The sequence below is a fragment of the Lagopus leucura genome, unplaced genomic scaffold (assembly GCF_019238085.1).
Source record: "Lagopus leucura isolate 7727_CA_CO unplaced genomic scaffold, USGS_WTPT01 Super-Scaffold_100159, whole genome shotgun sequence".
NCBI lineage: Eukaryota > Metazoa > Chordata > Aves > Galliformes > Phasianidae > Lagopus > Lagopus leucura.
Genome location: NW_024962335.1, coordinates 27101833 through 27126527, shown reverse-complemented (window position 1 = coordinate 27126527; position 24695 = coordinate 27101833). Strand labels below are relative to the sequence as shown.

General features: G+C 38.5%; 1 protein-coding gene across 2 annotated transcripts in view; it reads right to left on the bottom strand.

The window, feature by feature from the left end:
- PDE3A (phosphodiesterase 3A) overlaps positions 1-24695 on the bottom strand; it is a 244433-nt gene that overhangs the window by 8892 nt on the left and 210846 nt on the right. For both annotated transcript variants that reach the window (XM_042890115.1, XM_042890116.1), the window contains 9 exons: positions 22561-22646; positions 21923-22092; positions 20591-20728; positions 15488-15599; positions 11582-11695; positions 9566-9765; positions 7203-7406; positions 3561-3716; positions 1975-2215 (listed from right to left, as the gene is read on the bottom strand). In XM_042890115.1, coding sequence (XP_042746049.1) covers positions 1975-2215; positions 3561-3716; positions 7203-7406; positions 9566-9765; positions 11582-11695; positions 15488-15599; positions 20591-20728; positions 21923-22092; positions 22561-22646 — 1421 coding nt within the window. The remainder of the gene's footprint in view (positions 1-1974; positions 2216-3560; positions 3717-7202; positions 7407-9565; positions 9766-11581; positions 11696-15487; positions 15600-20590; positions 20729-21922; positions 22093-22560; positions 22647-24695) is intronic.

Genomic DNA, 24695 nt, shown 5'->3' with positions numbered 1-24695 from the left:
TAATAACCTCTCCAAAGACAACTGCTGATTTCTTTTTTTAAAGAAAGTGACGTAGAGGAATGTTTTGTACCAAATAAATTTGCGTGGATTAGTACTTGCAGGTTGCCTGAAGTATGCCTGTGTCAGGGTCCAAAACGTTTAGCCCTTGAAGCTTTTGAACTGGAAACAAAGAGCTTTTCACTGAGCACAGACCAAATCCAACTCAATCCTTCATTAGAAAGCCCTTGGTTCCCTGTAGGAAACCTTCAGGTTTAGCACTAATAAGAAGCCCCTGCTCTGCCAATGCCACAGCAGGACATTCTCTCCTTCGTTTCCCGGGTGACCCCGCATGCATCTTGCTGCTCCCTCAGAGATTGTGAGAACTTGCGTGTGGTGCTAAAATTTGCCTGAATAACCAAAGAATGAGTCTTTTTAATTTGCATCTTTGCAATAAAAATTTGGGAAAATTACATGTTCGTGTATAGTTGTAAAAGCCATTTTAAAATAACCCCTACCTTAAGTTTTATAACTCTAAATTTAACTGAACTTCTTCAGGGAATTATCAGGACCTACGCAAAAACTGTATTTCCATCTGCCTAAATGACACCTGCATCAAGAAGAAGATGCTTAACACAACACAACGCTTAATATCTATGCAACTTACATCTCATCCTTTTATTTTGTTTCACAGAGAAAAATTTATAACATCCAAAACTGTGTTGATCATGGGAAAAAATTTCCAGTAACTGTACTCACACAAAAGATACTGCAGATATGTAATTAACATCCATGCAGTCACAGAAAATGCAGGGAATGAGAGGAAAGCAGATTTTAACATGTATGTATGATCACATTCAGTAAGAAAGAAGGAGGAAGAATTTGTTTGGATATTTCAAACCTTTTATATTTATAGTATAATAATTTATATTTATATAAATTATTAAATTTTTAATTAAATATAATAATTTATATTTATTTTATATATTTATTTTTGGGGTTTTGAAAAAGATACAGAGCCTAAAAACAACAGCATGAATAATAGATATTATCACAGGGTAGAACATGGAAAAGAAAACAGAAGATGACTAAAAAATGGCCTATTTTCAAAGTGATAAGTGTTAATGTTCTGTGCTTTTAACTTAAAAGCAGCATTATTTAACTTGTAGACATATGAAAGAGAATACAGCAATGAGGCAAATGGTGACTAAGGATTTAAAAGTAAGGCGAGACCTTTGAATGGATAAGTGAGGAGAACATCCTCAGTCTTCCTTTTTAATATGGTAACATTAGTTCCAGTGCTTTGGGGTCTCTGTTGGTTATCAATCTCACAGCTTTCCCCCAATAATCAATTCCATAAGCCTGAATCTGCCATAGAAATGTGTAGTTCTGTCTTCTATTACCGAGATGATCCTGAAGATCTGATAGATCACAAGGCATTAAAATAAACCAGTGCATGCTTATTTAATACTTGCTGTTCATTTTTGTGCACACTATCCTGCTAAACTTAAAATATATGCGCACGTGTGTGTGTGTATTAACAAGAACAACATCTGAATCTTACTAGAGAACAAAGGTCACATCAGGAGACCAATATTTTAATTTTTGGTCCTAATATGGCTTATAGCAACTACCAATTTTTTTTCACTTCTCAGCTTTCCCAACAGAAAATGGAGATGAGATTCAGTAGGCCAGGGAAGGGTGTAGCGAAGAAGAGAAAACGTGAGATTGTTAGAGAAAAGGCTGCATATCGGTGTTGCAACAGGGCAATGAAGGCTGATGTTTTCTAGACATGAAATGAGATATAGGGGAGGGAGTGCCAATGTGACTGATTTTGTGATGATTTCAGCAAGGACAGCACTGAATCTCTCTAACTTTGGAGAGGTTCACCTTGAACCTGATCTGTGCTTCTACAATTTGATTGTTTAGTTTTTGATCACTGTATGGAACTTCTGTTGGAAAAAAAAAAAAAGAAAAGAAAAAGTGTGAGCAACTTACTGGATTCAGCATTTTCACAAGTTTCCATTTCTGCTGTTTCTTCCTCTTCATGCTCATCGGTGTCTCCTGATTCATCACTATCTTCTATCCATTTTCCTGGCATCAACCCTGCAGAGTCATAGGAGTTACATAGTGGTCCCACAATGTGAGTGATGAAGGATTCCTGGAGGTGTGCCAGCTGAGGAGCAGAGCGATCCATGAAAGGGCTGATAGGCAGGCCCAGGCTGGCCTCTTCATCACCCTGGAGATGAAAAATAGCGGTAATTTCTCTGAAGTGAATGGAAGAAAAAACGTGACACAAAAAGGAGCGCTGCACACCAAGCCAATTAAAAATGATGAAAGAAAAATAGTCCTACTGGAATGCCACTTCCATAGCATGCCAGCCTGACATTATGACAGTACCATTACATCAAATGCTTAATTGAATTACAGCTCTACTCTTGCAAGAGGACTCACTACCAACAGCTTGAATTTAACAAGAATGTTAGTTGATAACTACACAAAACAATGTCCACTACTACTGACCTGCACTTTACACTAAGCGTGAAAGTTGGAAAACCAATGTTTACTGTCTTTCTTCACATTATTTTCTGGAATGTTTTCTAATTTTGATTGTTAGCTCATTCTCCTCGTAGTCAGTCATCTGTTTGCAGGGGACAAGACTGAACAATCTACCTGGGGCTACAAGCCCCAGCCACCTCACTGACCTAGTTTTCTTGTGGATTTTGTCTTTATTGCACATATCTTTAAACAAATAATTCCTTTTGGTTTTTGCTCATAATTGTTTCCTGGGAATACTAGAATGACCTCCATCAAAGCAGGCATTACTCAGAAGCAGTAAATCTTTCCCAGAAAGCTTTTTGCTAGCTTTTCCTGGGAAGAGAGGGCACAGGGGAGGGTAGGTATAGGAAGACTTTTATCTCCATCCTCCTATGACAGAAAAGAAAACTGAACTTTCTTGCAGTACAAAGTCTGCAAGTCACCCCTATAACATAAATGCCTCTGGTAATCTCAGCGAGTGTTCAGCTGAGCAGAAATGTCAAGATTAAAAGTAATCTCAGTTAAAAAAAATCCCCTTAATCAATCTTGTTATGCAAATTAATGCATTAATGCAATACAGGTATCTATATTTGAGAGCATAGATTAGAATCTGGACAGACAGTTTCAGTTTTCACGAAGGTATGTATTGCCTGAGTTTACCTCCTGGCAACTCAATATTCCAAAAGCCAAAGACAGACAATGTTACCTGGTCAAAAACTTGTTGGTATCTTGAAAGGTCAACAAATGAAAGTTTAATTTTGAAGCACAGACAAAAGATATCTCACTTCAATGTGTTGTTTTTGTTTTATTGACTTTTATAACAATCTTCACCAAAATGTTATACTTTGCGGACACATCAGAAGCTTCAGTGCCAAATGGCACTGAAAGTCACTGGTCCAGAAAAAGGGTTAGCCAGTTGAACTCTAGGCAATTTCATCAGACCTGTTCTCTGCGGTTTCATTAAGCACCATCACTAGCATACTGCAGGACTGTTTAGCACACAACATGCAACCAGAAGATATTATCTTGGACATGCATTTATTTACCTGTTCATAAAACTCATTGACAATGCCCTCTGTCCACTGTAGATGCAAGTCTTTGCATTTTGCAGGACCATTTATGTCAGCCAGTTTGATACACATTTGGCAAACCAGTAAGCGGTCATTCTCGTTAGTCCAGTCAATCCCAACATCATCATTCACCTAGCAGATAGAGAAAGGAAAAGTATGACAGTAATCCTGGGTAAGAATGCATTCACAGATAAAATTCTGCCCTGGGATATCTTGCTGTTCAGCTACTTAACAAAACCATGATTGCAAGCAGATAAGCTAAGCTGAGGCTGGAATTTACAATGATCTGTGCACTGATCTTTTTATAGATGAATCTGTAAAGAGAAAAATAAGTGAAAAATGATGAATGTTGAGATATATTATGACCAACTAATATTTAGCAAATAATGTCTCAGTCTGAAAGCATTACTAGGAAAATAGACAAATACAACATTTCCCTAACATTTTCCAAAAAGTTATTAGCCAGTTATTGTACAAAAATAAATTACCATCAAATGACATAGTGATTTTCTTACAGCATGAAGATGGGTGTAACAAACCCACTTCCCTATTTGTTATATGTTTTTTTGGAATGGATTCACTTTTTTATCCTTTTTACTTTTTCCTATACCTCCCCACAATAAAATTTGCTATGTACTTTCAACTTCTCTAAAGCCAAAGAGTCTCAGAAAGGTTGAGGTTGGAAAAGCACCTCTCGAATGCATCTTATCCACTCCTTTTGCTGACATCTGGGCCAGTCAGAGCAGGCTGCTCAGGACTGTGTCTAGTTGAGTTTTGAGTATCTCCAGCAATCTCTCTGAGTAACTTTTTACCAGTATATGATCCCTCTCACAGGAAGCAAATCCATTCCTGTTCTTAAATGGGATTTCCTGCATTTCACTTTGGGTCGTTGTCACTTGTCTCATCAAAAGATAACAACAAGCAGAGTCTGGCTCCATCTACTTCACTCTCTCCACCAAGCAGTTATACACATGGCTGCATCCTATCAACTCCCATTGACTTGTGTATGTCAGTTTATTTAACCTGATCCCATTCACTGAGAATAAGCGTTCATTGCTCCAGACTTTCTGGCAGATCTCAGAAATGGGATTCCTGAAGCTACATTTTACCTGAAAAGACTGAGGAAAAAAAAAAAAAAAAAAAAAAGTGAAGACTTCATCCTTTTCCATCTCTGAACAGTCAGTGATATCAACCTTTGCTATTGTTAGTCACATTTTTCCACCTTAGTTTTTCATCTAGTTTATCTCCTAGTGGGGAGGGATTTATTTTATTATCAATTTTTTAAACTCAAATCCCTCCTTGTAACATAGCTTTAAATTTCAAGCTTGCAATAGTTGAAAATGGACAGAAAGTTGTCCTATGACTAAATGAAACTTAAGTGTTTCCAGTCACCGGGTCCCCTGTCCCATACAACAATGGGTTCTCAATGGTGAGGGTTTTGCCATTAATACAGATGATCTAACAAAACTAGTGTCAGAGAGAAACCTCTCCAATACATTAATATCACGGAAGTGACAGAAAGCGAACTTCCTTCATTATTTCTTGTTGCTATTTTCCAGATTGCAAGCTTTTATGGTAGGAGGATGCTTATGTTACATAAGTTTAGACTGACTTCTACATTCTCTCTGGCTGTGCTCCCAGTACAATGAACTGCAGTTCAGCTACTCAATCAATAACACCATCATTTAGAGCTCAGTTTATCAGAGTAGCAACACCTCCACACAAAGAAACATGTGAGGTCTGCTGTCTGAGAACACTCTGGTCCAAAAGAGCCTTTTCTAACAAACCACAAATAGTCTCTTTTAAGGCAGTGATTACTCAGGGAAAGCTATGGTCGGCCACAAACACTGGTTAGTATTTTAACCTTCTCCTCCACTTTTTATTCCAAGCATGGCCATTTGGATATTCAAACAGTCAGGACAAAGAAGGAGGTAAATATCTGTCCTTACAAATCTATAAGTGAGTTAGCACAACGTCATACATCAAACTGTTCTCTTATTTACCTTTAGTGTCTCAGGTATCACCATGCTTGGTTACACAGTGATCAAGTCTACTGTTGTCCTGATAGATTTAATACAATATAGTTTTCAACAGTCATAATTAATGCTTATTGCTCTGCATTTACTGCTGGTCAAGCTTGTCCTCTTCTACAGTTAAGACAGTTTATATCTCTGTCACGGTTTAGCTTATTTGTTGTATTTTCTTTGCTGTTGTTGGTTTTTGTTTGGTTTGTTTTCATTCTTTGCTTACATTCATAGAAATGAATTATTTTGTCCAAACTGTCAAAACCAAAAATCCAGACAGCCTAAATTCTCTGTGCTTTATTGTCATTGTAGCCCTGACAGATGAGAATCTGCTGGAAAGCTCAATACTTAAAGACAAAATTAGTCAGGTGAAAATGGCCAAGGGATTTAAAAGACAAAGAGAATCCCCTCTAATACCACCAGGGGAATCTGGAACATAAGGAACAGAAGTGCAGAGGGAGTTAAGATGTTTATGGATCTCCAAATAAGTTCTCTCTCTACCCTGAACCACAGTTTAAGGCCTTTTTTACACCTTCTTGGAGCCTAACAAAGAGAAATATTAGAGGACAATGAAAAACAAAACCAATCACACATTTGCAGGCTTCTAACTTTCAGGGTACAGGTCCAGCCTAAGCAATACTGCAAGAAAACATTATAGGTATGTCACTAAATCAGCTAGGAGGTCCTAAATGGGAACAGGAAACACACTGTGCTTGGTTTTATTCAAGGAATGAGAAGGCAATACCAGTTCCCAAGCAAATATTATTTAGGTAATGTACTTACAGTTTGCATGAGCAAGGGAGTTTATTAAAGTAACCTGACAAGTGACTATTTCCAATAAACTGAAACTAGATTGAAACTACACAATAATTTTTAAGATATATTCCCAGAGTTGTGATTTTATATTCCCTGAAGAGAGTGTAAAGGAAAGATCTCAGTGATCTCAGGGGGATACCTGTTTGGAATAAAGTAAGAGAGATGGATCATCCTTTCATTGCATTCAAATTAGAATTTCAAAATCACTATGATTTCTGTGTTTTGCTAACAGAACAGTATGATTAAATAGATAAAAAGTCACATTAAGTATTCAGATACTATGGAAACTTGGTAATACCTCTGATTATTTTCCCTGAGTGCTAATAACACTTAAAATGTTAGTGAACAGGCGAACAATGCTGGAAAGTGGGATGTAAGTGGGATTTTCATGAAATTGTCCCGTATTGCATAATATCCTCAACAGGGTAAATTAGCCTTTCATAATGTCCTTCTGTATGTTATCAACAGAGCCTACCTTAAACCAACTTCGGGAAAAACAAAAACAAACAAAACAAAACAACAACAACAACAAAATACCAAACAACCAACCATAAGAAGGAAGCTATGGCACTAAATTGAAATAATTTAAAAATGACAATAGAAGTGCTAGATTAATATTCATTAGAATGCTTTACAGTAGCTGATAACGGTGACAACACTGAAAGGAAATTCAGAAGAAAAAGCAACACAGAAAGCTTTTGAGTCATTTCACTGTGATGCTAACAAGCCCCAGAAACTTTTCTGACCACCCACCAGAAATCCAAATGGATCTTGTTACCTTGGCATTGAATTTGGCAACAAAATCAAAGTGTTTCTTCAGGTCAGTAGCCAAAATTGCCTCGATGACAAGGAAGCGGAAATGCTTGAACTCCACATGGTCGAGGTTGACCAAGAAGTTGTATTCTGGCCTCGACATGAAAAGGTTCCAAGCAGCAGCAGCATGATGGTTCTCCAGGACGGAGCGGTCATTGTACAGCACTGCCTGTGAAAGCAATATGGGAAACAGCTCAGCAAAAAAAACCATTGTGATTCCAGAAATCAGTATGATGTGGGTGTAACGAATGAGGGATGTTCAGGTTTGGTTGATCTTAATTTTGTAAAGAATATCCCGGGTTTTCATAATACGATTTTTGCAGAATTAGAAGCAGACAGCTTATCTGCTGTGATAAGCTAAAATCTATTTTAAAATCTGGATTTTTCATGCTTAAGAGTCTTTGGTTCCATACTAAATCACATCACCTGACAGTGAATATCTAATATGCTTTTTCATTCGTTTTTAACACATATAAGCTTTATCAATATTATCACATTGCACTTCCCTGTTTTCCAGAGCCAGTCTACTAGCCAGAGTCAGTCTACTAGCAGAGATTACTGTCTCCTGTGTTCGTATCTCACAGTTTTGTCAATACTACTTACTTCAAATTCTGAAGAAAAAAAAAAAAAGGAAGAAACTTCAATTTGAAACTCAACATTGCACAACACTCCAAAACTGGTTAAATATTTAAAAGCCAAGATGCATATATCCCATTCTGATAGCAATTTCACTCAGAAATGAAATTGAAAAAGGATGTAGAAAGCAGACTTCATAGGACAACAACAATCTAGGAAGTCTCTTCACTTCAGCAGCATTCAGTCTCTTGACTATTTCCTTTATGGAAATATGTTTCTGTGTAAAGTTTTCTACTTTACAGAAATATAAAAACTTCCAGTGTTAAAGCTTTCTTCATTACTTTTCACTTAAATTATATTTTGCTATCTAGAAGTAAAATATTCTACCTTATCCTGAAGAATAGAATCTATTATTTCTCACAGAGATTGGTTTGCTGAAACAATGTAGGTTTACCGTCTATCTTGCCTAACTACACAGTAATAATTTAATGTACATATATTTTGCTGCCAAGACCCCACTCCTCAAGGCATATTTTTTGTCCAGCAGCACTTCAGCTTTACTGAAAGCTCATACAGGTTGTGGTGAAATACAGATAATATTTATAAACTATACGTACATATATATGTAAGAAACAGATTCTGAATACAAGTGCCCAAAATTTCATGTGATACTAGATTAAAACCAAACAAAATAAAACAACAAAACAACAAAAGAACACAAAACCCAAGAAGGTTCTGAACTTTGTCCATTAATTTCTTCTCAAACTATAGGCAATACATCAAAGCTAATTACCTAACTTTTTTTACTTTTAAAAATGAGTTCAGTAATAGTGTGTTTCCCATCAGGCTATTTATCCAGCAAGAGCTTTATCCAGAGTTATTGATGACAAATACATGTTGCAAAGATGAGGAGCATTACTATAAGTTTGTAGACAGAAATTGGCACAAAGCATGGCTAGATCATTTGCCCTTGGTGAAAAAGAAGTCTGGATCCAAGTTAGTGAGCAGATACAGAACTTCTGCATCCCTACCCAACTTTGCACCATCACACCACCTTTCTTTGTTTGTGCACAGAATTATCTTTCAGCACAGTATGCTGAAGCTAAGCAGGTCAGCTATGTAAAGTAAATAAAGATGATCTCATAATTAAGCCAATAAACAGCGACTCAGAATCGCTGAATTTCACTGCCAGCACTGGCAGCAATTTCCATGTAACCTTAGGTAAGTCTCAATTACTAATCTGTAAAACTAAGATGATCTTTTTCCCTGATAGAGGCAGAGAGTAAAGATACATTCATAAAAGATCGCAGCTGTTAATATACTGCAGGAGCAATAGGAAATATTTGTTATGATTGTGCAGAAACTTACTTGTCTGGTGCACATGGCAACTACGCAGGTGGTGGTTTATTTTTGTTTGTTTTGTTTTACTGGCTTTTTTTGTTTGTTTGTTTCTTTTTATCTTTCTGTGCCTCATTGTGCAGAATAATATTTCCTTTATTTCCTAGTTACAAATTGTGTCAGTCTTCTCCTTCACCATGACATCTTATCTTCACCTTTCTTAACAGTACCAGTAGTAGAATGTGGTGAGGGTGTGTAAAGAGACTTACTGGCAATCCCCAAGGTAAGTGTTTATTTTTGTCACTTTGATAAACTACTTCGATATTAGGTAGAACTGTGCTTAATGCAAGCTGCAGGCACCAGTGACAACTGAAATCTGTCACATTCTGAACTTAACAGTGATGTCTTAATTACCTGAGGAGCACTTGTTGCCACCAAAAAGGCATTAGTCCTTCCTGGATGATCGTAATCATGCATGGCTGCGGCTACGTAAAGAGCCATCAACTCAAGAGCTGGGATGTTGCCAGCTAGGCATCCGTAGCTGTCATCTGTAGGTGTGTATGTCTTCGAAAACACATAACCCATATGGCCGTGAGTGATTCCACTGTCAGAATCTGAATATATACAGAAATAAATACATTTAGAAAATTCCTGACCATTTTTTTTTTTTTTTTTTCTTCAGAGACTTACTGAAACATATGGGAACAGCAAAGCAGAAGGAGTGGAGAATTCACAGTAGCTAACTGAAGAGTAAACGTGTTCTGACCTGAATGCTTTCCGATGCGTACCTGACCTGGTGCTATAAGGCAAGCAATTGAAAAGGTACAATTTCAGATCCCCCCAGGGATGTTCCTCCAGCAGAGGCTGCTTTCAAACTACAAAAAGTACAGACAGAAGTAGTACAGACATGCTGGAGCTTTGTGGGTAACTCGATCTTTGCAACACCTTCACCTAATTGCTTCACCATAAAGATTAGTCTATGAAATACTGTCTGTTCTTAAAGTAGTAGAATAGCATATATGGATTCAGTAGGTGTAGATGCATGTTTTCCAATCCAAGGTCTAGACTTTTACTTCTTTGCTGCTAATCCTCTTACCAGCCTCTTTTAGAAACAGCTTGAATGTGTCCCTGTCAGTGGCAGATTTTGAGTGAGATGCACTGAATGAATTCATATACAGCTGAAAAGCACTGAACTGCAGGGTGACCTCACTGCAACCTTCCAGTACCTAAAGGGAGGCTAAAAACAGGAGGAGAGTCAAATCTTTGAAAGGGTAAGTAACAGCAGGACAAGGGGAAATGGTTTTAAGTCAAAGGAGGGAAGATTCAGGCTGGGTGCCAGGGGGAAGTTCTTTACTGAGAGAGTGGTGAGGTGCTGGAACAGGCTGCCCAGAGAGGCTGTGGGTGCCCCCTCCCTGGAGGTGTTCAAGGCCAGATTGGATGGGACCCTGGGCAGCCTGGTCTAGTATTAGATATGGAGGTTGGTGACCCTGCCTGCAGAGGGGGGAGCTTGGAGCTTGATGATCCTTGATGTCCCTTCCAACCCAAGGCATTCTATGATTCTGTGATTATATTTCAAATAACAAACACCAAAATCCCCAAACTTCAATCCCTTTCATTCGACCCATTTCCCCTGATCTGGATGATGGAAGCTGTTATGATACCCCCCTGATGGTATGATAACTAACAAAATCTTCCAGGAATAGCAACCCTTTCCACCACCAAAACATCCTGAAGAAATTCACAAATGGTATGTGTGTGCCACAAAAACACCAGCAAAAACGTTGAAGTAGAAATGTTCCCCGTGGAACAAACTCCTGCTTTAACAGCAAATCCCTCAGAAGGCCCACAAAATACAGACAGGCCCCCTAGTTGCTATACCTCAAGCTGGAGAAGTTAATACAAAGGTGCAATAAGAAAATATGCTTGTAAGTAGCAATCATAAGACAGCAGATGGATGGTCTTGCAAGGTAGTTGCAAGTCTCTTTCTTTGGGGACAGTGAGGAATGGCAAAGGGACACTTCACAACCACCAAGCAACAGTGCATGCCTTCACTTGTGTGTTCCTATACCTTCACAATAGCAAAATAATGCAGGGTTTGAAGACTTAAAGGTCTACATCTCTTGTAGGAGCAATAGAAAGCACTGCTAATACAGTTTCCTTAAAGAAAACCTATTGTAAAATTCAAATGGTAATAAATGCCTGTTATTAAGAGCAACCACAAAGGTTTGCATTCACACACTGAATATGAAATACTAGGTTTTGGAAGACCAATTCCATTCTCTTCTAAGTTACACAAACATACATTCAGCATCCAGTGTGCTACTCTTTATAACAAGTACTGCACTCACTCCTCAGCTGTTGGCTTTCGTCCAGCAAATTTTGTCAAAAGTTTTAAAAATACAACATAAATACTTGTATATTTAAATATACCTGAATCACTCGCTGACCCGTGATCATTAATCACAGTTGGGAGTCCCGGAATGGGCTGAGTAGTAAGGTACCACACGGCATGCAGAACATCAGTTGCGTGGATTCGATTGTGATCTGTGATACAAAACAAATGACCTCACTATTAAACATGAATATTTCTGACAGAGGGAAATCAGCACCATCTAGTGGGTACTGCATGGCAGTCAACTGAGCCAGAGACAAATCCAATGTTATCACAACCATGAAAAACAGCTGTATTTTGTAAATGCTCAGCTTTTCTTTCACCATAGATGAAGCAAATTTAATTCTGAGTCTTCGTATCAGTCCAGAAAGAGAAAAATAGCAGCAGAGCAGTTTGCAGAAACTGCAAAGAAAGTATTAAACAATGAGCCTTCTAGTTCTATTCCTCACCCCAGTAGCTGCTTTTGCTAGTTAAATGCCACTGACTTGAATATTCACTGTTAACCTCTGATTCCAATGAAATCAGTTGAAAGCTCATCCTCTTCAGTAGCCAGATTTCAACCTACTTGCAAATGGTAGCTCCACAAAATCAAGCTCAGGATATGTGCATGTTGCACAGTTAAACCAGGTTCTTTCTGTGTTTTGCTGACCAGAGATTAAGAGCTCAGGCCCCAGCTCCTTTGGCTTGCTACAAGTTCTCTTTGAAGAAATGAGAGATAATTCACTACAAAGCTTTTCCTACAAATCCTTCAAGACCAGATAAACAATCCTATTATCAACACAAGTAACTGAAAAAAGAATTGGATGCTAGTTCACCATAGAGCATCATGAAAATATACACTGACAAGAGCAAACATGATGCTTGAAGAGGAGTAATACTGCTGCACCACAACCATAGCTTACATCTGGGGTAGAATCACTGAAAGACAAGTATTTCAACTTGCAATTTAGGCTAATTTGAGGCAGTATAATTATTAGATAATACTCTTAGAAATCTGCTTTTCTGAATTATGATCTGCACTTTGGCCACAACAACCCCATGCAGCTCTATAGGCTTGGGGACGAGTGGCTGGATGACTGTGAAGAGGAAAGGGTGTTGGTTGTGAACGTTGGAAAGGGTGTTGAATGTGAAGAGGAAAGGGGTGTTGGTTGATGCTCAGCTGAACATCAGCTGACGGCGTGCCCAGGTGGCCAAGAGGGCCAACGGCATCCTGGCCTCCATTAGAAATAGTGTGGCCAGCAGGAGAGGGAGGTGATCATCCCACTCTACTCAGCACTGGTGAGGCCGCACCTCGAGTACTGTGTTCAGTTTTGGGTCCTTCTCTACAAAAAGACATTGAGGCCCTGGAATGTGTCCAGAGAAGGGCAATGAAACTAGTGAGGGATCCGGAGCACAAGTCTTATGAGGAACAGCTGAGGGAGCTGGGATTGTTCAGTCTGGAGAAGAGGAGGCTCAGGGGAGACCTCATTGCACTCTACAACTTCCTGAAGGGAGGTTGTGGTGAGGAGGAGTTTGGTCTCTTCTCCCAGGCGATGAACAGGACCTGAGGAAATAGTTACAAGTTGTACCAGAGGAAGGTTAGATTAGACACGAGGAAGAACTTTTTCTCTCAGAGAGTGGTCAGGCACTGGAATGGCTGCCAGGGAGGTGGTGGAATTGCCGTCTCTGGCAGTGTTCAAGAGGCATCTGGATGAGGAACTACGAGATATGGGTTAGAGGCTTGTGGTAGCAATGGTAATGGGAGGACTAGATGATCTTGCAGGTCGTTTCCAACCTTGAAATTCTATCACTCTATAAAGTCAGCCTAGAATTCTACCTGCCAAGGGCAGATGGATGTAATACACTAACGTTTATTATATTTACAGTTTGCAGTCATTTTGCTCACTAAATGTGGGCATAATGTCATGCCACTTGACCGTAGTATTTACCCCTAACTTTCATCTCTTGCTCTCCTGTGATCCTTCCCTTTAAATATTTGTTAGTGATCATGAGCTACAATTCTTTAATTATTTTTGTAACAACAAAACAGTAAGCAGCATAGGAATGGATGTATTTTGGAAATAAAAAAGGAAAATAAGGAAGAGATCTCCTTCCTGTCTTTCTTGAAGTACTAATATCCACATGCAAAACTGAGTTCTGCACAGGGTTCTAAAGCTTTTCTATAGGATAAAGGCTGGATGAACATCTTGTGAAACCTGTACTAATTTAATCCAACTGGAACAGTCATTTTTCAGTTCAGAAACCAGACAAAAAGACTTGTTTAATCAAAGCAAGTTGTTTTGTTTTCTACTCCTTCACAGAAATGAAAAGTTGGAAGGTAAATTAGTTATGTATTAGAAAAAATATTTGGCTGTAACATGAAATACACATAAGAAAAGCCACATAAATGGAAGGCTAGATTCACAAAAATTCCTGAGCCCCTATGAGTAGAGAAGTGTTGAAAGTTGTTGAAAACAAAGAGGAAAGATTGCCGGACATTCATATACAAGGCCTCAGGCTATAATCTGCTGTTTATAATCCCTCTCAGATTCAAACACAAGGAAAGATTTGAAATTTGTTGTCCCACTTTCCCAACAGAGAGTCCAAACCAGCTGAATGGAGGGCATTCTGACACAGCTTGCTTTCAGTTCCTCACTGTTTAGCTGTTCCAATTTATATTTAATATTTTAAGAGTGAGACTACATAAGTTACACCAATTTTTCAGACATTTTTTTGGAAGGTGGGAGTAAATAGGGTGTCCTATATTTCTCAGCACAGGATTTATTTGCCAGTTAACAGGGCAGTAACTCCCTCTCTTCTCCAGAGAGAAAAATAGTCTTTCACGGTTGAAGTGTTCTTTAAGTTAGATTTGAATTAGCAAATACTTTGGGGATGACTGAAAGCAGGTTTTTCAGTGAATAAATGATTCACACTGAAAAATACTAGCCTAGGTGTAGTCAAAGAAGAGCAGGACGCACCCAACTACTTCGTCTACCTTTTCTGCTTTACAAAGCATGTCTATTTTGATAACATTGCACTATTTCTGTAAATAGTAAAAAATCCAAATCTCCCACGGAGGGAATGTTTCAGTGAACTCCAGCTAGGACAGGGGTACACTTGCATCATCAGAAAACATGTCATCAGAAAACTGTTCTTTGTATATATGGTAGTTCCATGTGGTTGCAAGCTTGCAAAAATATTTCCCATAAATTATTTTTAAACAACATGAAACAGTAAATGCAATGAAAGAGGATGAGTGAGGTTATGGAATAAAACCAGCCTCTGACTAAATAGCCATCTATTTGTCAGTGATGGAGCAGAAGTCAGGAAAAATATTCCTCTCTTAGTAATCAAGAAAACATGAATGATTTCATGCATACAGTACGGTCAGCTATTGCTATTTAGCTTTTCAAACACCCTTTTCTATTATTTATTTATGTTAGACTGTATGGGGCTGCTGAATCATGGCCTGAATCTCTGATTAATCACCTGAGGCAAGCAATGAGTCAGCCATGGGAGTACAGGTGAAGGCAATTCACCTGTGCTGCAGGAAGGGGTGGAGCCTGGCTCCACCTCTCCTAGACCCATTTAAGAGCTGGCTACCAGTGGGGAAGGAACTCTTCTGGAGATCTACTCCACTGGAGTTTCCTATGCAAGCCCAGGATAGGGTGAATGTCTTTTTCTGCTCTAGTATAATAATTATATAAGCCAAGCTCTCAATATACTATATCATCTGTATATTCATTGATTGTATATAGACACTGCACAACTGTCTTCTGAAACAGTGTACGTGGAAAGTGTGTGATCTCCTTCATCATATAAGAAGGTTAATAAAAAAGGACATCTTCTTTAAAAAAAAGAAGTACCTGTTGTAATAAGAGGAAAAAATGCTTCAATAACTGAGTGTATGGAAAATACCCAAAGCTTTAAGGAAGCGCTATTATCTGCTGGGAATGTTTACTTACAAGGTATCTCTCGGTATCCACATTCCAAGGCATGGAAGTAGTTCATAAATTCCCTCACTGGAATTTTAAAGGTTTCAAACAACCCCATGTCTTCAAAAAGCCGGTATGATACCTGGGGAAAAAAAAGAAAAAAAGAAACGGCATTCTGTTAAGTTGCCCAGAAAGAATCTAAAAATTACATATAAAAACCATTCTGCCCAATCATCCCACAAAATTCTGCTTTCTTGGTAGTATTTTATCAAGCACGTAATCTGATCCATCTATAGCAGCAGCTATTTGCATTTCTGTAGCACAGACAAACAGACAACTTATCGCTATCAAACTGTTCTTGTTCCTTCAATATATCCTTCCAGACGATCTTCTCTTCCTTTCAGGCACATGGATCTCCCACAGTCTGCAAGCACTTCAGAAGCATACACACAGGCAGATAGCCAGAGCTCCTTAGTGTCTTGGGAAAATTTCCCCACAAACTTCTTCAAGAAGCATTCGTGAGTCAATTCATTTCCCAGAAAAAGAGGGAGTAAGTGGAAGAATGAGAAACAGGACATAATGATTTGGGTTCTCAGCATCATCTCCTTCCTTTACTTCCCATTTTGTCAATCAAATGGGAAAAATGACTTTACGATTTCAGTGGCAGCAAGCAGCTTAGAGTTGCTGAAGACATCCAAGAGAAGATACATCAAAAAGGAGAATGTGATGACTGAGTGAGGGGGTGTTCAGGAGAGATGCAAGTTCAGAAATGCAGACAGGAGCAACTGCAAAATGGACAAAATGCACAATACACTTGAACTTAGAAAATAATGGTACATTTTAAAATTACTGTATCACTTCTTCACTTCTTTCACAGATCAGACCCTGAATTCTTTCAGCTTCTTTATTTATCTACTGTTGTTAGCTAAATATTGTCCCTTTCATGCCATTTATCAGGTAATGGTCTGTCTAGAGCTAAACAACTTAAGACACATTTGAAAGGATGAGTGCTATACTCATAAGAAATTATTACAAATTCTGCTCTGAGTTTCACACCCTAATGTAAACCAAATGGCTATCCACAGCTATTTTCTACTGTACACCACATATACAAACTGTGACCTGTGAGAAGTTCCTTCCGCAAGTTTAAGGAATGGATCTTCCCCCTCTACTCTGTGCTGGTGAGGCCACATCTGGAATACTGTGCCCAGTTCTGGGCTCCTCAGTTCAGAAAAGAGGGATCTCCTAGAAAAAATCCTGCAAAGGGCCACAAAGATGATTAGGGACCTGCAGCATCTCCCAGATGAGGAAAGGCTAAGAGACCTGGGATGCTTCAATCTGGAGAAGAAAGGGCTGAGAGAGGATCTCCTCACTGTTTATACATATCTAAAGTGCAAGAGTCAAGTTGATGGGGGCAGGCATTCTGGAGGTGAGCAACAATGGGACAAGGGGCAATGGGCACACACTGGAACACAGGAAGTTCCGTACAAACACAAGGAAGAACTCCTTTGTTTTGAGGGGGACAGCACTGGGACAGGCTGCCCATAGAGGCTGTGATGTCACCCTCTCTAGAGATATTCAACACCCATCAACACACCGTTCTGTGTCACCTGCTGTAGGGAACATGCTTTACCAGGGGGTTGGACTTGATGATGTCTGTAGGTCCCTTCCAACCCATACGGTTCTGTGATTTCCAATGTTCTATATTTAAATAGATGCAGTCTACAAAGGAGGGAGACATCCCAGGTGAAAACCAGTAGTGTCATTTCACAGAAGGAAAAGAAAATGTGAGGCTGTAAAAGGCAAAACTGGGATCCTGCTCTACTGAGGCAGAACAAAGAGGCTGTCTTTATGTGTAATTTGGATTAGAAGGCTCATAGAATCCTGCTAGTCTATCTGGAATGGTGGTTGAAGTGAATTAGTCCTGATTCAACCTTTCTCATACATAGAAATAATGTATTTCACACACCAGTCTTAGATCACTGAATGATGAGCTCCATGTTTTGTGCTAAATGTCTCTGTCCTCAGAGGGGAAGGATAAAGAAATATTAACCTGCAAGACCAAACTTTACAGTGCTACTCCACCAACACTGAACAGGGACCTTAAGTAAAACATGTAATAAAAGCATGTTTTTTTTCCCTCCCCTTGGATTTTCTGGGGAGAACTCTGCAGCTGGTGAGAAAATAAGCAGGTTGTGATGGATATGAATGGTAGCTCTTCCCCGTGACCTACGAGTGAAATGGCATTATTTTCTCTGGTCATCAGAGAAACAGCCAAGCAAGTCATTCTGACACGTAATCGTTTAGACCCACAGCTGTGGTGCAGCCCCCACAACCTAGGGAACACAAGCCTTAAAGAAGCTGTGACAATGTCCAGCCACTTCATATTGTCTGCTCTCACAGCCTCCTCCCTTCTGCCTCCATCTTCTGTTTGTCTCTGCTACAGATGCTAATGCTTGGGTGAATCATTTATAACACAGCTACCCTTCATGCTGCTGCCTGAACAGGAACAAGTGCTTCTCCCTTATGATTTCTAATGGAAGCTTTTTTAGAAGTGGGGATTGTCATTCACGCATACCTCCTCTCCTGGGTGTAAGGGGCATACATTCAAGTCTCAGAGGACTTGTGCAACGTTTAGGTTAGCATTTCCCTACTCCCCCCATCCTTGCTGCAGTTTTTCTCTTCAGAAGTCATGCATGATTATGAGATGTCCGAATATTCCTCTTTGCACTCTATCTCAATACTGCTGATGTAGAAAAATTGCAGGAGTACCACCAATGTTTTGTATTTCTTGGGGCTTTGCAATAAAAGCTGGAGAGAGATCTTGACCTTAGCCTATCCTTTAACACATCCTTTATTTGCTTTCCAGAGTTTCTCTTCTGCAGGTCTTTATTTATGTAGGAGTTGTAAGAACTGTGACTGAAAGCATTATCTAACTTTATGGCCTGTTGTGAAGCACCATCTCAGTTGGAAGCTTTGCTGTTCCTTTCTGAAATTAGATTGGTATGCAAATTCCTCCCTAACCCCTACTATGCATATTGGTTAGTGCCATGTTTAGGGTGCTTTCCACTGTATTTTGCATAGATGCCTCTATGGCCACCAACTGGTTCAGGGTCTTTTTATATATCTAAATAAATTTAACATTACTAAAAGAAGAAACAGACATCCCAAGCAGCTTTAAAGTCGCTATGCCAGCATTTGCTTTCTAAACTGAATGCCTCCCTAGAGGCACATGTCAACTCCACTTTGTTCCATCTCATAAATTTAACCTAGCAAGACAAACATAGTTAATTCAGCTTGTTAATTTACTTATTTTTTAGTGGATGAGTCCACTTAATGGCAAAAAGCAGAGAATAAATCATTAGAGCTTTTGTTTTCCTTTGTTGATACTATCCAGCATTTTGAAATGATACAAGAAAAAGACAATACGTTTTATCTGCAGAAAACAAATTGCTTATTTTGGATCTCTTACTTCTGAAAATAATTTTGTTAGGAACATCTTAGTAGGTGGAGGAAAGAACAATAGAAATTATCTTTATTTTAAGAACAAGGTTGAACTTGCTACATTTTGCTCTAAGACAGTGGGAGTTGTGAACAGCTGCTACAGAAGATGGTAAATTTTCACAAATATTACTTATTTATGCTTCTCTATTCAATTTCATAGGCCTCATTTTGTGACACTGCAACAGTGAGAATGTACACAGAACAATATGTTCAAGAAGAAAATGTTCATAAACAGAGTGTGGAGTCTTAATGAAAAGCCTGGGCAGCAGAAGGAAATTGTCCTGAGAGGTACAGAATTCCATGCAACTTGGTAAAGTGTCTAAGACCTACACAAGTAGCCAGACAAAGCTAGAAGCTGAACAAAGCTTTTGTTCATTCAAACTTGATCATTCAAACTGCTAGTTATGACACTAGAAATGTTTCTATTTTTCTTTATGTTTCATTCCTGAGTCTGTAAGATGCTCTGCTGCTAAACAAAATCATGACAAAGAACATGTAGAAGAGAATGTTAATCACGTGCCTCCTGCGTATCGCACGGCTGTCTCGATCAATGGTGAATATATACCAATGCCCATATCCAGCCACAGTTTGCCTGTTTCTCCAAAACTAACCTAGAGAGTTGGTAGGCTGGGTAGGTATATATGGTACTTGAAAAATACAGAATGATAAAAGGCAGCCCATGCTCTCAGATCTGACCGACTGGCCGCTCTGCTTGTGTGTGGGTGTTAATTTTCCCACATACCAATAAACAAATACTTCTTTCCAGCACTCATCGCTACATAATACCTTGTAAAGTAATACTATATCAGTCTCCTGTGTTGGTTTTTTTTTTTTTTTCTCCTCACCATCCTAAATATAATTACTTCATTTTCCATTTAATAAACTTTAATACCTCAATTAGAGAAAAAAATGTCAACATGCTAGGAAAAGGGAAACCACAGAGCAGAGTTCAGCCAAGAAACTGATTATGGAATTGATACCAACTGTGCTGAATACAGAAGGGCTGTGTCAGTATCTGCATTCAACATAGAGAAGGGAATGAAAAATCAACATCTGAAAAGAAAGAGCAGAAGGCTCTCACATCCCCATTCATAGAAAATTAGTTTTACAGAATAATGATCTTAATTTACTACCAAAATATTCACTCTTTAAAGGTGAGGAAATATAGCAAAGACTATTTTTTTCCCCACTTCTTGAAACCTTACTTTCTTGCACTGCCTGACTGAAGTCTCCAATATAGAAAAGGATTTCCTGCATTAAACTGAGTATTTTTACTGTTTAGCTCTCCCACAGTGGACCCCATAAGAAATCCTTTCACAAAATACTTGGTAAGGGATGAAAGCAGATCCTGCAGATAGGTAAGGATGTTCAAAAGGGTTTATGTGAACTTGTTTGTGAACAGAAGCAGAGAGAATAGGTATCTAGCTTTTTTTTTTCTTTCACATTATTAAACAAAAAGTGATGAGAATTTAAAAGTAAGAAATTTATTGACAAGGAATTCATATTGTCAGCTCTAGTTTACGTATTAGAGATCATCATTTATAGGATAATCAGCTTATGGGTCTTAGCACTATGTCAAATAAATCTCAATAATCTAGCGAGTCATCACAGATGAGATGTCATTCTTACCTGACTGAGAATCCGACCACATTTCTTTCCAATTTTTTCTACCAAATCGAAGATTGGGAAGTTCCAGCTGTTAAGCTGCTCCATTAGAGGATCCAAGTTGTCCATAACCAGAGGCTCAGGAGCGAGTACAGGCTTGTCCTATGCCAGAAAATAGAATAAAATAAATTTCAGTTCTGTGAAGCAACTCATGCAAAAAATTTATGTTCTGAAAAACTAAGGTCATGTTAGAATCATTTCTAAGCCAATGGTGTTTTATTCAGCTCAGCAGAGCTGTCCTCATTTCTACCAGCCCTGCAGCTAGACACTCTTTTATAATTTGTTTCGCTCACATGGATAGGAAATTCTGTATTATGAAACATCAGTCTCTGAACTTGTCCATGACAGACATTCATTCATTCATGGGAACCATTCATTCATTTCCAACTGAGTTTTCTTCATTGTAAAATTTGCTGCAGTGCAGAGGGGAAAATGTTCAGTTTCTCCTTCTGCATCAGGACACATCCATTACAGTCTATGCTGGTTAATGGAGCATGTTGTTAGGGAAGACTTACCAAATCGAGACTACCACTTTCCAGGCCTGCAAACAAAAGATGGGGTACTCCCCTACTATCACATTTCTCCTGAACACTTCCTTGTATTTCTTTATTTCTATGAAACTGTAAATGAGTAAATATCTCAGGAAAAATGCCTGCTTTCAGCATGTCCAACTCCGATTCAACAGATTAGAATGATTTTTTCAAGAGGTCAAGCCAAGTTGAATTTGTTAATCCAGTTGTACAGCAGATTGTAAAAAAAAATAACTGAACCTCTGAATCAAATTCACAGCTGAATACAGCAGTTGTGAGAAGATCAACACTTGTCAGTGTTCTTACGTTCAAGACATCTGATGATGATGATATCATGCAGGAAGTGTTCACTTATTTTAAACGAAGGCTTGCTATATATTATCAAGATTGCAAGGCCATTGAGAAGCTGAAGTGGCTGAGCAGGAAGACAGTACATCATGCTGGTAGTCTGAGATGGTCATTTCTTTTCCTTTCGATCTATTCCCCTTAAAGGCAACACTAACACAGAAGCCAAATGCTTCACAAGTGCCAAATGCCAGATCCATAAGCTTATACTAATTCATCAAAATATATGGTTAGCGCCTCACAGGTGGTCAGTGCTTAGAAGTTACTAAAAGATATGAGCCTAATGATTTTTTTTTTTGCTTCAAATCATGGACTAAATCTTTTGCTGCCCTAGAGGGTTATTTATTTTTTCTTCTTTCTTCTTTTTGTGAGATTCTGCATACATTCAGCCAGTATGGACAACAGAATTTAAACAAGCTACCTCAGGTGGTATCAAAGGATGCAGAATGATGGTCTCAGGTGCATATGTCCTACAGACAGACCCCTTCCGTGCCTTTTCTTTGGAGCAATCTGCCTCATCATCATTTTGTACAATATCACTGCTGTCACTGTTGTTGGTCTCATAGTCAGAAGTGGCTTGCGCAGGATCATCTAGAAAACAAGTAACAAAGCTGGTTGTACGAACAGCAAGGACTGCAAGAATGTCATCCTGTGACCTTCTGAATATTAACAGGATCTCTGACTCATAATACATCTGTGCTGCTTGGCTGGGTCTAAAGTTGAACAAGCTGTCCAAAGGTATTAAAGCATATATCCTGCAGAGTGTAAAAAATTGGAACAGAGACTGAAAACCAGGAAAAATTTTGATGGCCATTATTTGTGCTGGCTAGCTTAGATTAAACTGTATGGGAAACCATATTTATTTTTGCAATGTATCTATATTCTTCATGAGACTTTTCCAGGGGTTGAACAAGCAAGAAAGGAAAGAAGCCTCAAAGGCAGTTTGTATGGTCTCACCTTCATATGTTTTCTTTCTGTGAGACTGAGGCATATCTGCCCTTTCAGTGAACAACTATTACATTTTAAAGGATGAGAAGCTTTTGTTCAACAAAGAATTACCTGTTCTATTTAGGGTGTGGGTGGTACCGTGGCTCCTATCTAGTGTACCATCACCAGCTTCTATTTGGTTGTAGGGTCTGCCGCAGCTGAAACAACATCAAGAAACATACACAATATAAAGACCACGTGCATTGGATAGTCTTATGGAAAAAGAATTCCTGCTGGCAATAAATGATAATAAGTCATATATTGCAAGCTATGGCATCGACTGTATTCTAAAGACAAAATTATAAGAGTGAGCTGAAGTTTTACTGGAAGACAGAAATGGAAAAAGACAGGTTTATACCTTATATTATCCGACCAATGCAATTAATTTGTGTTGCCTACAGTTAAACTATACGACACCTTTTAAATTTATAAGTTTACCAGTACAAAACACACAAACAAACAAAAATTTGTACTATTTGTACTACAGCTGCACTATGAGCACGGATTAAAGAAAAGAGTGAAAATTTGCCAGAATGCCGTACAATGCTATATAATTGCATTTCAACATCATCACGTTGTTTCTCTGTAATAATGCAGAAAGTTATTTTGCCATTACTGCAGTGACAACAAACCAACTATAGCAGAACAAAGTGAGAGTGTGGGATAGAATACAAGGTGACTGATTTGGCATTCAGACATTTAGCAAAAAAAAACAACAACACAAAAGAATTTGCTTAATCGCTGCCAGAACAGACTCTGTGGGAAGAACTGTAATAGTAAGGCTTTTCCAAATGCCTGGCTCTTTATTTCCACTAAAATGCTTTATTCTTTTTGTGTGATTCCCTTTAAGCAGGAGTACAGTGCTAGCTGGAACATCTCAGGTAACGATGTTCCATTCTTCCTGATGCAAGAATGTTTAGAAGCATTATAACAAATTTTCCCATGTTGACATTTTAACATCTTTCTCTAGCTTTACTTCATATTTTGTGGTACAAATAGTCTTTGCAAAGAGAAAATTTAAAGAAGTATTTAAATTGGTAAATCTTCAGACTAGAAACATTACATCATTGTAAGAGCACCATACAAAAATGGCTGAAATCCTATTTGTCAGGGTCATCAAAAACATATTCTGGAATTTGGTACATCCTGCAATCATGAAAATCTGAAAGAATTTAAAATAAAACTACAAATCCATGTTATGATATGCATGGCACAATTTCTATAAGGTCAGTGACAACAAGCCAAAATGTAAATAAGAACAGAGCCTCTGACTGGTTGTGTCACAAGGCTTTAGTGTTATTATGAATGCACCTTTTTGCTTTCAGATCACATAGAAATTCATACTTATTTAGTATGTGTGGCCCAAACAAAACACTTTAAACCAATCCCCTTTACATGTAGGGATTATAATATAGTTCTTAATCACAGCATTTTTGAACATTATTTCGCTAGATACCTGCCTCACCCACTAAACAAAATTAAGAGACATGACTTATTTTAAGAGACATTATTTTAACAGCATTGCCTAGTACATGCTCATGTTTAATAACACCTTCACACTCGGTTGTCTTATCATATGTCACTTTGTCTGAAAGCAAAACTGCTGATGGAATCAGATCCATCGCCTGAATGGATCTGATTCAAAGCACAGAATCCATTGAGAGTTTATTACCTCTGTGGTTGTTGTTGAGGGAGGGAGTTGATTTGTTGGTTGCAAAAGCTTGCCGAGTTGGTATTACTTTGCGGCAAGGCAGGTTTTTTGCAGTAAATATAGAACACCACGTACCACGAATACAGCAGTGTACACTGTGAAAGCTCAAACATGGTGCCTGCTGGCTAGCCAATACTCACAAACAACTTACTACTAAATTAAAAGTAACAACTAAAAGGTAAGATCAATTTGAAACTGTACTGAAGCCAGCTTCTAAATACCAGTGTTTACAGCTATTCTGAGCTGGACATATATTGAAAGCTCCAGTAGCCTAATTTGACAAATCTAATAATGAGACGCCTTAAAGTGTGAAATTAAACCATTATTGTAACTCATGGCAGTAAGAGGATCTCAGCAGCAGGTGAGTTCTGAAAAACATCCCAATGCCACATAATCTGACTCTACTTAGGGAAGACAAGTTCCACTCCTGAGCCAGTCCTCCAAATTCCTTATTCTTCAGGCACTGCTGGAACACTTCTATCAGACAGTAGGCAGA